This window comes from Malaclemys terrapin, chromosome 11, assembly GCF_027887155.1.
Source record: "Malaclemys terrapin pileata isolate rMalTer1 chromosome 11, rMalTer1.hap1, whole genome shotgun sequence".
NCBI classification, from domain to species: Eukaryota; Metazoa; Chordata; order Testudines; family Emydidae; genus Malaclemys; species Malaclemys terrapin.
The window spans coordinates 63452621-63465114 of record NC_071515.1 but is presented as its reverse complement, the minus strand read 5'-3'; the positions used below and the strand labels follow the sequence as shown (position 1 = coordinate 63465114).

The 12494-nt window shown below is 39.5% G+C and overlaps 1 protein-coding gene across 1 annotated transcript in view; it reads right to left on the bottom strand.

The window, feature by feature from the left end:
- NCKAP5 (NCK associated protein 5) overlaps nt 1-12494 on the bottom strand; it is a 474734-nt gene that overhangs the window by 95613 nt on the left and 366627 nt on the right. Inside the window, exon 10 of the mRNA XM_054043941.1 lies at nt 612-716. Coding sequence (XP_053899916.1) covers nt 612-716 — 105 coding nt within the window. The remainder of the gene's footprint in view (nt 1-611; nt 717-12494) is intronic.

The following is a 12494-nucleotide window of genomic DNA, read 5'->3' as shown; positions in this document are numbered from 1 at the left end:
GTGAACCTTTGAAACAATGGCTTTCCACTAAAATATGTATTATTATAAAGCAGATTACATTTCTGATGACACTTTTATACTTTAAGATGAAAGGCACAGAAAGGCTCAGTTTTCTGTTCTCATCCGCTTTATTTCTCTCTCTTTATGTGACTTTTGTTTTTAAAGCTACTTTTCTCTCTGTCAATGAAACATGAAAGCCCTACTGGTTAAGTTTTGCCAAATAAGCACAAAGCTAACCCCATCTTTAAAAAAAAAAAACTGCAGAGACCATGAATTTTTAAAAGTTCATACATAATATATCATAAAAGTAGGATGAATAATATGGTGCATGGGCTTTAATAAAAAGCTCCTTGACCATTTCTCAGAGATTTTGAGATGTAATCAATACCCAAAAAGGTATCTTGGGGACATTGTCAAGATTTATGCTTTTTTTGCACAGAGTGACACTTTCTGTGTACTATATCAACCTGAGACATGATATTGAATTTCAGAGAACAGAAGAAAGGAAAGTATTGTTATCTGTCTCAACAATGGCTCACCCATGACATCGCACTTCACAGACAGAAATGAGTGCTCCAAATGAGGCACTCAAAGACAGCACAAAGACTCACATGAATCTGAACACCAGTAGTTCGTGATTGTATCAAACTTCTGTTCCTTTCTACATCTGAAAGCAAATCCCCAGACGAGAGATCTAAGATGCGTGAATGCAGTTTCTGGCAGAAGAGAATGACCAAAGCATAAACATTTGACAAATATGCAACAGATCAGCATTTTAAAAATTCCAAACCGTGCAGTTAAATTTCAAAGGAGAATAAAACCCTGTGGTAAAAGAGCATTTGTCCTAATTTGAAAGTTTTCCGTTTTACTGCTTACTGAGTCCAGGACCTGACGCACCAAGATTTTTCATCCAAAAAACCCTGAACTTTTTCTCCCTGAGACTGTTTCACAACTTATCATGATTTCACATGCAACAATGACAAAGTAATAGGACCACAATCATATTTATCCATAGAGTCTGGCAAGTTTGAATTAAAAAAGTATAAAAATGAATGATGAAATTAACATTTATAAAGCAATCAACACATTAACCTTGTTTTATTTAGCAGTTGCTACAGCCTGAGTGAATGATTATAAAAGTGACCCTATTTCTAAACGGCATTGATCTTGTGAAGCCCTGCCTTGCACACATTTTAACTCAAAGTCATTAATGTCATCTGTTAGGAACAATTAATATGAATAGAAAATAATTGCATCAGGGAGCAAGGGACTCAGAGGATTTTGTGCATTAATATTCACATGCTGTTCAATTACATATGCAGTCCTTTATTTCAGTTTTGCTTGGAAGGCCTGCTAACCTGGTGCCATTTCCCCCATATTAATCTGTACACTAATTACCAAGGCTTTCTGTATAGAATAAGTCTGACCTGCTTTAATTGCAAATGTATGATTTATCTGAATGTTGTTTCTTGACCAATGACTTCAAAAGAAAAAACAGCAATATCTGCTGTCCAGCTGGTCATGTGAACCAAACTTTTTGATCAGGGCTGGCTCTGGCTTTTTGGCCGCCCCAAGCAAATACATAAATAAATAAATAAATGGGGAGGCCAGAACGGCAAAGCAAAAAAAAAAACAAAAAACAATCCTGCGGCGCAGCCGGAGCGCGGGTGTAGGGGGACCGGGTGGGGGGTTGAGGGAGGGAGCGGACGGGATAGAGAGAGAGAAGGGGGCGGCCACGGCTACAGCAGGGGCGCTGCCACGCGGCCCCTCCCGCTGCGCCGCCTCCTGCCACCTGCCGCGAGGGCTCCGCTCCAGTCAGCGGGGAAGGAAGGAAGAGGACTGCCCTGCAGGGCACTCTGGTTCTCCACCCCGCCACCTTCTACAGGGCGGCCGGAGCGGAACAAGAACAAAAAAAAAAGCTGCCGTGCCGCCCTAGGATTGGGCGGAATGCCGCCTCCAATAATCTGCCGTCCCAAGCACCAGCTTGCTCAGTTGGTGCCTGGAGCCGGCCCTGTTTTTGATTATAGATACTTGGGATCTGATCCATAGTTCACTGAAATATATGAAAAGGTTCCTATTGACTTCAATGAGCTTTGGGTCAAGCCCTCTGGTAAGATCCTGCCCATCCTCGCTGCAACCACGGAAGAATCAAGAGATTGGAACTGCTAAGTTCATGTCGTGCATGGCTGTGGGTGTTGGAAAGGGGTGAAGGAGAGGCCACAGAAAACCTGCCAAGGAAACTTGGTACCCTAGGTTACGCTGTGTAGGACACACCCTATGGGAATGTGGAGATGGTGCAGTGGGGCAAGGCAGTGGACCCAGAAACTGTTTATCCAGGGGTCCACAAATATTAGTATGAGGGGGAAGCAATAGCTTGCAGCCGCTAATCCTACCTATATCCAGGTGGAGCAGTGGCAGAGAAGCTCTACACAGGCTTCTGCAAGCTGGGACTGAGGCTTCAGCTCAGCACCACATGCAGTGCTCAGCCTACTTATCAGGCACTCACCTCTACAATTTCTTCCTCTGGAGAATGAGTCATCCAGAAATAGACATCTCTTCTTTAAGCCTTTGTTGTTCACAGCCACTATTGTAAACTGGCTTCTATTCCAGGCAATTTAGTACTTTTAACCACTAATTATTAATTTGGGAGTAATTTTGCAGGAGTTACATAGTCATTTCATTTTCATTCAGTGTTTTGTTTTAACCGGTGCTATCCTGTTTCAGTAAGATTATGGGAAACTGTTTGAATGATGAATGCTCTGTACAATCATATTTCCTATAACAAAATGTTGAATAGATGCCACAAACACTTTGCATTCAGTATATTTTTCATTATAAATCTTTACTACACCCAGTGTACATGTCTTTTAACACAGTGTCAGTTATATCTATTCTCCAGTTATTGAATGTGAACCATTTAAAATATTGTTATTGTAATTGCAGGCTGATGTTTGCCCAAAATTTAAATACTGACTAATTACAACACCTTTCCAAGCTCACAGGTTTACAATGAACTCAAAGTTAGCCTTTAACTGAAAGTCTCCCAACTGTATAGTTGAGCCACCCGAAAATTCAAATTGGTTCAGACACAGGAATCTTTGATGCTATGCAAAGGTGTTGTTAGGTAGGGCCCTTTGAAAAGGGATGTCTTTCCTCCAAAGAGACCAATTTTCTGGTCTCTCCTTGCAGAGGATTTTTAGTGCAAGTTTCTGTACTTTAAGTCATGCATTAGTCTGGAAAATTGGGAATGTGTGAGGGGAATGGACATTAACGTTTATTTCCCAAGAAAACATACTGGAAATATGACTTCAGGAGTTTTACATCCTGAAGACTTGGTTCAGGGTTTGTCAGTCCCTAAAAATATTTTGAAAATAAATATTTTATTGTACATGAGTTAGCAATACAGATGGCGGTAAATAAAGAAGTGAACAATATAATTTGTTATGACAATAACTATCACATGAAACTAAGTACATTGCTATATCATTCTTGTGAAACATAATGCCAGCTCACTCAGCAAGAAGAAAATAAAATCAGGAAAGAAAAAGAAATAATCGCTCAAATAACAACCTAAAATTAATTTTAAAAAGTAAATTGTTAAAAGTTATAAATTATTGGGCTTAATACAGGGGTAAATGGGTGACATTTAATGGCCTATGATATACAGGAGGTCAGACTAGATGAGCTAATGAACCCTTCTGGCCTTAAACTCTATGAGCCTTTAAATAATAAAAGTAAATCAGCAAAATAATAGAGAAGAAAGAAAGGAAAGTGGGTTCTCAAGATCTATAATACCACTACATATCTGTATCAAATAGACAAATTAAGTAATTATCATACTGGAAACGTTCACCATCATACAAATCACAAAAGAATCTGAGGGTTATAATGGATAACAAATTGAATATGAGTCAACAATGTGATTCAGTAGTGAGAAAGGCTAATATCATACTGGAGTGTATTAACAGGAATGTCATATGTAAGATACAGTGGATAATTGTCTCACTCTTCTCAGCTGGAGTATGTTTCTAGTTCTGGGTGCCACACTTTAAGACAGATGTAGACAAATTGAGAGAGTCAGAGGAGAGCAACAAAAATGATGCAAGGTTTACAAAACCTGACCTGTGAAGGAAGGTTAAAAAAACTGGGTATGTTTAGTTTTGAGAAAAGATGACTGAGAGGGTAACAGTCTTCATATATGTTAAGACCTGTTATAAATAGGCTGGTGATCGATTGTTCTCCATATCCACTGAAGGTAGGACAAGAAGTAATGGGCTTAATCTGCAGCAAGAGAGTTATAGGTTAGATATTAGGAAAAGCTTTCTAAGTATCAGGCTAGTTAATAGGGTGACCAGACAGCTAGTGTGAAAAATCAGGACAGGGGGTGGGGGGGTAATAGGAGCCCATAGAAGAAAAAGACCCAAAAATCCGGACTGTCCCTATAAAATCGGAACATCTGGTCACCCTACTAGTTAAGCACCGGAGTAGGCATCCAAGGGAGTTGTGGAATCCCTGTTATTGGAGGTTTTGAAAAACAGATTAGACAAATGCCTCTCTGGGATGGTCTAGTATACATAGCCCTGCCTCAGTGCAGGATGCTGGACTAGATGACCTCTTGAGATCCCTTCCAGTCCTACATTTGTAGGATTCTATGAAATCAGCTGTAACAGATACATAGCCAGCAGAACGACCTACATTAACAAAGTTTAAAGAAGCAGAACAAAGTTTGTATTAAGATAATTAAGGAAATATAGCCACACAGCAATGAAACAGTAATTATAAAGTAAAAATGTCAGGAAAATAATTTCCCCCTACCTTCATTTCTTTTCTCTAAGTGATAAAGTATAAAAAAACCGAAGAAGTATAACGTTGCATATTAAAAATGTCAATACATTTACAAAATGAAAAAATATTGTACAAAATGTGACTCCCTCCCCCCCCACACTGATGACTTCATCTCACCTAAGCTCCAGTGACATGATGTAAACTATACTGTATTGATCATGGACCTTCTCACATGATACACTTGTTTACATTACAGCATCTGTGTAATGATACCTCTGTGCTGAAAATAATTTGATTTTTAAAATATTGTTGATGCCCTTGGGTGCAGCAGAACAAAATAGAGTACAAGAGGAGATTATTCTTCTTGGACTCTGTGTAATATGGAGAACTTCCATGCATGAACTTCCCTTGCCTAAATAGGAGAGGCAATCAGGTGCATATATACATATATGGAGATATACCTATCTCATAGAGCTGGAAGGGACCCTGAAAGGTCATCAAGTCCAGCCCCCTGCCTTCATTAGCAGGACAAAGTACTGATTTTGCCCCAGATCCTTAAGTGGCCCCCTCAAAGCTTGAACTCACAACTCTGGGTTTAGCAGGCCAATGCTCTAGCCCAGGGATCAGCAACCTATGGCACTCGAGCCAATTTTGAGTGGCACGCAGGTCCCGGCCCCCGCCCCACTCAGCCCCCCCCCCTCCCACCGCTCTCCCCTGCGGGGGCAGGAGGCAGAAGCTTGGTTCTGTGACAGCCAAGCTTCCCCCCTCCCCCGCTTTTTCCCCCAGAGTGGTGCTTTCATGCCCCTCCTCCTCTCCTTCCCTGCGCCAATCAGCTGATGGCTCTAGCGAGGGGGAGGGGGAAGAGCGGCAGCGTGCACACAGCTCTGTAGAGGATGCAGAGAGAGGTAGGGACGGAGCCTGGGGGAAGGGGGTGGAACAGGGCATATCCCTTCCAGCCCCCTGCCATGAACCGCTCAGGCAGGGGGCTGGGAGCACCCCCACGAGCTGAGCATCCCAGCCTTCTGCCCTGCACCCCCCCACACCCCTCAGCCCTGAACCCCCCCAACACACACCCAGCCTTCTGCCCTGCACCCCCCACACCCCCAGTCCTCTGCCCTGACCCTTAAACCCCCCCATACACCCACCCTTCTGCCCTGCACCCCCACACCCCCCAGCCCTCTGCCCTGAACCCCCCACATCCCAACGCACACCCAGCCTTCTGCCCTGCACCCCCACTCCCCCATCCCTCCGCCCTGAACCCCCCCAACACACCCCCAGCCTTCTGCCCTGCACCCCCCCACACTGTACCCCCCACATCCCAACACACACTCAGCCTTCTGCCCTGAACATCCTCCCCCAGTCCCTCTGCCCTGACCCCTGAACCCACCCCCCAGGTCTGGGGTCCTGGCCGCAGGCCCTGCTCAGCCCACTGCCAGTCTAGGTGAACAGAACCCCAGGCTGGCAGCGAGCCGAGCAGGCTGGTGGCATAAGATCAGCATTTTAATTTAATTTTAAATGACGCTTCTTAAACATTTTGAAAACCTTGTTTACTTTACATACAATAGTTTAGTTATATAATATAGACTTATAGAAAGAGACCTTCTAAAAACGTTAAAATGTATTACCGGCACACGAAACCTTAAATTAGAGTGAATAAATGAAGACTCGGCACACCACTTCTGAAAGATTGCCGACCCCTGCTCTAGCCACTGAGCTATCCCCCCATGGCATCACCCTTATTGTCCTTGAACTGCTGAGGAGCGAGGCATACATGCATGGAATGGGGCAGTCCTGAGCTGGGGAAATACGTTATCCTCTCACCAGCCCCTATGCAGAACACTCAGGAAAGTTAATACAGCATACGCTGTATCAATTTTTTCAGAAGTTTTTCTCTTTTTGGTTCCAAAGACCCTATAGAAATAAAAACTTTTATTAAAGCAAGTTCTTATTTCTATGGGATCTTTGGAACCAAAAAGAGAAAAGACTGTGAAACAGTTCCATTTCCTCATACCAGATAATGTGACAACCCCACCCCCAAAAAACCCATAATAAACACTATGATTTGGTACATAGTTTATTTAATAGGAATTCCTAAAGATAATGTCTCCATTATAGAACTGGATCCTGCTGTCTTTCAGGGCATTTCACAGAATGCACAGAAAGGTTTTCAGGGAGACAGGGGACATCTCATATCTGTTCCTTGCAAGATTAGCTTGATTTAGAACTCTCATCAAATACTACTCAACCAAAATATTCAGCATGTATTCTTCATATGCTTAATACTCAGAAACAAGGGGCAAATTATGTGTAAGGAAACACTGACAATAAAAAATGTAAAATGGATTTCAGCCGCAGAAAGCATTAATGGATTTCAGTTTTACACAAATTAGTGTTTACAAACACTGGCATATGGTGAAGATTGCCTTCCAAAGAGACCAGCAAAATTGGTCATGTATTGGAAGTGGGCTTTAACTAAAGAGCAAAGAAAGTGCACTGAAAACCTCAAAGATGCTTTAAAGTGTTTTCTTGCAAAGTGATGCTATTGGAAATGGTTCTTACTGCAGATCTCACTGTTTTTAATTATAATATTATAAAATGTTGGAAAATGTCTAAGAACTACTCTTTTTGATCTAAAAAATGTATGAATTTATTATTATGCATAATTGTTAGCTACACATACTTACTTATTTCAGATCTTGGAAGTTATAAATCTAATGGAACATTGAGAATTAAGTCCCGCTTTTCTACTACTTAATTACTGTACTATAAACAGAACTTAATATCCATTGCAAAATACTGTTTAATCTAACTTTTCAGTACATAAACAAGAATGTTTATTTATTTTCTATTTTCATAGTTTATAATGGCAATACTGACTTCCATGCTGGTCATTTCCCCCTAGTTAACCAGGTGGGTTAAGGACTTGCATTCACCTCCTCTCACTGTTTATGAATTACCAGGAAATGCAGTGCCGCAGTAATGCTGTTCTGTTTGCATATGCTTTTTCACAATTCTTTTCATACTGACTACTGATATTACCTAATGTCATTTCAAGGGCACTGCTTGGTCCAAATTTTCAAAGTTCTTATCCTCCCAATTCTCTAACAACATCCTTATTATTTATCCTGACAAATCTACCCTTACCTCCAACATATGCCTCTTAATGATTTGGATCTGTTCAGGGTCCAGCTTTGTAGAGGCCCTTCCCCAAATGCCAGTGTCCACTGTCCTCTTTACCACTTTTCAGAGATCTTTCTACAAGAGTTGAAGTTCCCCAAAGAGTATTAATGGCACATGTCTATTTCATAAGATGCCTCATCTGCTTTTGCTCCAAAGTGGAGACTGAAGTAATGCGACTTTCCACACCAGTAGTTCCAGTTTCTGGGAAATAAAATGTGGTCCTATCTTGTAGGCTGCACAGAAAAGGTCCAAAGGTATATCTCACTAATTTCTGTGCAAAGAGACCATCAGTAGAGGATGAGGAATTAACCGCATGACTCTCAGTAGCAGAAAAAAAAGTTTAGTTAAAAAAAAAAAGCATTTTCTGGAGAATGAACATGAGGATTGGAAACTAACTTTTCTCCTGATCTTCTCTGTTAGGTGCCTGTAGCATTCTGAGTAAGTGTCCAAATTTAGGATAGTTTCCAGCCCATGTTTACTGGAAGTAAACCATGCACTTCTGCATTCTGCATAATTGGAGTTAGATCTTTGCTTTTAAATGGTGGCTGGGTGGGTGAATATTGTCTACAGATACCCTTCAAATGGCATAGAGTACTTTGAAACAAACATTTGGACACACACAGCTCCTCAGTCCTGAGGACACATAAGACAGAGCCAGATGCCAACCAGTCAATCTGTATCTGCAGAAGTCTCCCTGTCCATCTCCATCCCTGACATTTCCCCATCTTGCACCATCAATAGCCAGGCAAAAAAAGGAAGTGGGGTGCTTGTGGATGGCCAGAGATGTGCTGACCTAAACCCTATCCTGGCTCCATTATTTGGGTGCAGAACAACCATGGGGCTGAAAAAGAATGACAAGTTACTCACCTGGGGCAGCTGACAGAACATATGATGGGGAATAGATCCACCAGGGGCTCAAGTGAATAACTTCTTCAGCTCACACCTGCATAGCAGGCCCAGGTTTAAGCAAGGTACAGTAAAAACCAGAGTAGGAAGCTTACGCTATCTTAAAACAATTCTAATATTTGCTTGTGACTGTTTAACATAACACCTTACAGTATTTGTATGGCTGAATAAACCTTTAGATCATTAAAAGACATTAATAAACCTTTACTCTGACTCCACATTTTTGGACATGCAAATATTTGTAATCTTGTATGACTCTAAGGCACCATAAACTGATCATAAAAGGGAATGCAAAATGCAAGAAAAAACTGATGAAAATTAGCTCCATAATGTACAACCTTTTGTTCTTTCTACTGCTCTGAGTATTGGTTCTAACAGGACAAGCAGCTAATGACGATATTTGGTGATACTTGTAAAGGTCTATTACATGGAATCTGTTGTCTTGAAAATGCAATGAATGCCTGTCGTCTTACCTCCCATGATATTTAATACCAACATTCACCTTATCAGTGATTCAGGTTTATTACTTTATTCTTCTCTATAGCCTAACTGGTAGATTTAATAAAATTAGCTTGCCTTACAGTTTGTATCTGCAGAGTTGCATCATTATTTTCCTGTAGCTTCATCCTTATAGTTGCTCTTTTGTTTGTTTTGTTTTCTAACCTACAGTAAGTGAACTCCAGGATATGAAATACCTCATAGTGATATAAGCAAGCAGTTGGAGATTGTTATTTATTGGTCTTACAAATAGCTGTTTGAAATGTAAGGAACAAAATTACAAGCTTACAATATTGCTCAGCACTAACAGTGGGGAAAGTTATACACAAAATAAATATTAAAGGATTAACTGTAAAATACAGTTCAGTAAGCCAAATAATTTCTTAGTATAAAAAAGAGCTTCTAGCTATTACAGAGAATTCATCAAGTCAAGTGGATTTTATTTTGATTTTCTATTAATCTAGCAAAAGTATTTTCCAGTTCAAGTTTTAATTTGTTTATTTCTGATTTCCCCCTCCCTCCTGTCAAGATGAAGTTGTTAAAAACTAAATCTGGAGATACAAAAGATGCCAGAATTTAAATTCAAACCCACCCTTAATAGGGGCTTGTCAGTTTTGCTGGCAAATCCTCCAGGCGAGTTTACTGAGACTTAACTGACAACATTCAAGACAAAGTACAAGGATGCGATATTACAAACATTTGTATGGAAGATTAGGGAGTTACAGCTACGTCAGAAAATCTTGTTAACAAGGCAAATCCACCACAAAATATAAAACAATAGTTTTGTGTTTGCTTCAGATTCTACAGGCTTGTTACACTTTGTTGTAATCAAGCCTTTCAAAGATAGGCAAAAGCAGTGAATTAGATTCCAAAGTACTGAGAAAGTTGAAAGCAAAAATTCCTAAATGTCCTAGAGTGTAAATTGTGAGGTATTAAGCCCATATTTGATGCATAAACATAAATAGCATAATCTCTCTGTATTCTTCAGTTGCCTGTGTTACTATAAGCCTAAAATTATTCCTCTTCCAAATCCCCCTAGTTTTATTAATTTTTATAAACTGCTTTAAATAAAAGCTACACTGAAAGATTTAATGTAATCCTCTCTGATCCTTGCTTTCATTTTATAACTATATCAGTGTTTTCAAGTCTTGAGAACTCCAAAATATTAGTTCTCATTTTAATAGCATTAAGTTAGGAGTATGTAAATACATCAGCAACGATAAAATCAACTAATTTGTTTTCTTGGGGAAAATATGTATAAAGTTCCCTATGGTTTATAATTATTGTTGAGTCAACATTTTACACCAATAACCTGGTAATCAGCTAGCCAAAAGGTAAATGATTACTGCAATTAATTATTTCATTGAGTTCATTGAAGACTCCTTGAGTATTTCATGACAGCATCTTTCCTGAAAAATGCATTCTGAGGTGTTCAACCCTCCTATGAAATATCAATCTTCACTTTCTGTGCTCATTTGTTTCACATAAAAAGCAGTAAATACTTTTCATAAATACTTTTCCATTGATCTAAAATGAATGAAGTAAATTTTCCTCCCACTTTATTGTGTGATGGCCAAATCACACAGATGCAGCAAGTTATGTGTATATGAAAAATTGTAACATAGAATTCTGCAAGTTATGACACCTTATCTTTTTTGATTAGTCACAGTTTCAGAGACTTTTCATTTACATTTCAGGGTGGTCAGAATCACTCCAGAATACCATTTTATACTTCTAACTTTTATGACAAGGAAGAACTATACCATTTATCTTTTATGACCTGTCTTACAGAAGATATCTGTACTTTAACACAAAAAGGCAGGCCTGCCTTTTATTCTGCCAGGGTGCCCAAGTGCAGTACTTTAACATATGAATGTGAACTGCTTCACTATTGTTTAAGTTCCATCTATAAAATATGCACTGTATAAAATAGAAGTTATTTGATTATATACGATTAACTAATTTCATAATGTGAATAGGTAGCTTATATCAGGATAGCCAGTGATATATTATTTATAGTATAATGTCGTGTTGGCCTTTGTCTTTGTGATTCTTATAGTTTTAAGCTTCTTTTCCCATTCACTTCCTGACTCTGTCACTAGAACCAAAAATCATCTAAAGGAATTAGGCAGACCTCAATACGATCTTGTTATTGACATTTATGTTGATCGATGTTGGCTCTTACAGAATTGGAATCTGCAGATCAATTCCCTTATTAGATTCTTTCTCACTGCTGCCATGATCATTTTATCACACAAGCTGCTGCTATCAAATGCTGTTTTATCACTTTATAATGGGATAAGCTAAAGCTTTCCTCCAGCATAGAGTTAGAAATGAAAACTGTTTTGAATCTCAAGACCATTTCCTCAAGTATTCAGAAATATCCTAATCATTATGTATATTTTAAAAGTTAATTTAAACTAAATTCACATAACCCCCCACAAAATTATTTCCCATGCTAAAATTCCAACTTATTTCCAGGGGAAAAAGTTAATTATTAAGGGCCAGAGACTGGCATGAATCTCGCTCACTCTTCTTCTGTATGTTGAGTCAGGGCAGTAAGCGAGCCTAGGAATGAAGGGATTTTCAGAAGAGATAATGTCAGGAACAAAAACACTGATGTCTGGGATGAAAAGAAGCACATAATTTTCTTTCTCTCTCACACACACACAAACAGGGCACAGGACAAAATGTATATACAAGGTTTGTTGCAGTTTTACGTCTTTAAAATGTGTATGGATAATGATACAAAATGCACATGTGCCTCTGCAGGAATGGCATTCCAGCTCCTGTTAAGAGAGGAGTTCCTCACATTAATTTAAATCTCTGATAAAATAAATTAGCTTTTTTATTGTCAGGTTGAACTATGAGACTATGATTGTTATGTATTACTTCAATCCAGGCCTTAATGGTATTTTAGCCCTGTGGTGGGCAAACAGAAACTATTTCAAGCCTTCCAAAGGCTATTAAAACATGTGCAGATGTCTGGAAAATTAATACTATTATCTAACTCTAACCTTTTGCCTGTAGGAGGAAAAGGAAAGACAAGGCTCAGGGAAGATATTTTAGATCAATACATGGCAACCGAGGAAGGTAAGCACTGCTTTGCTAGGAATCTCAGAGGC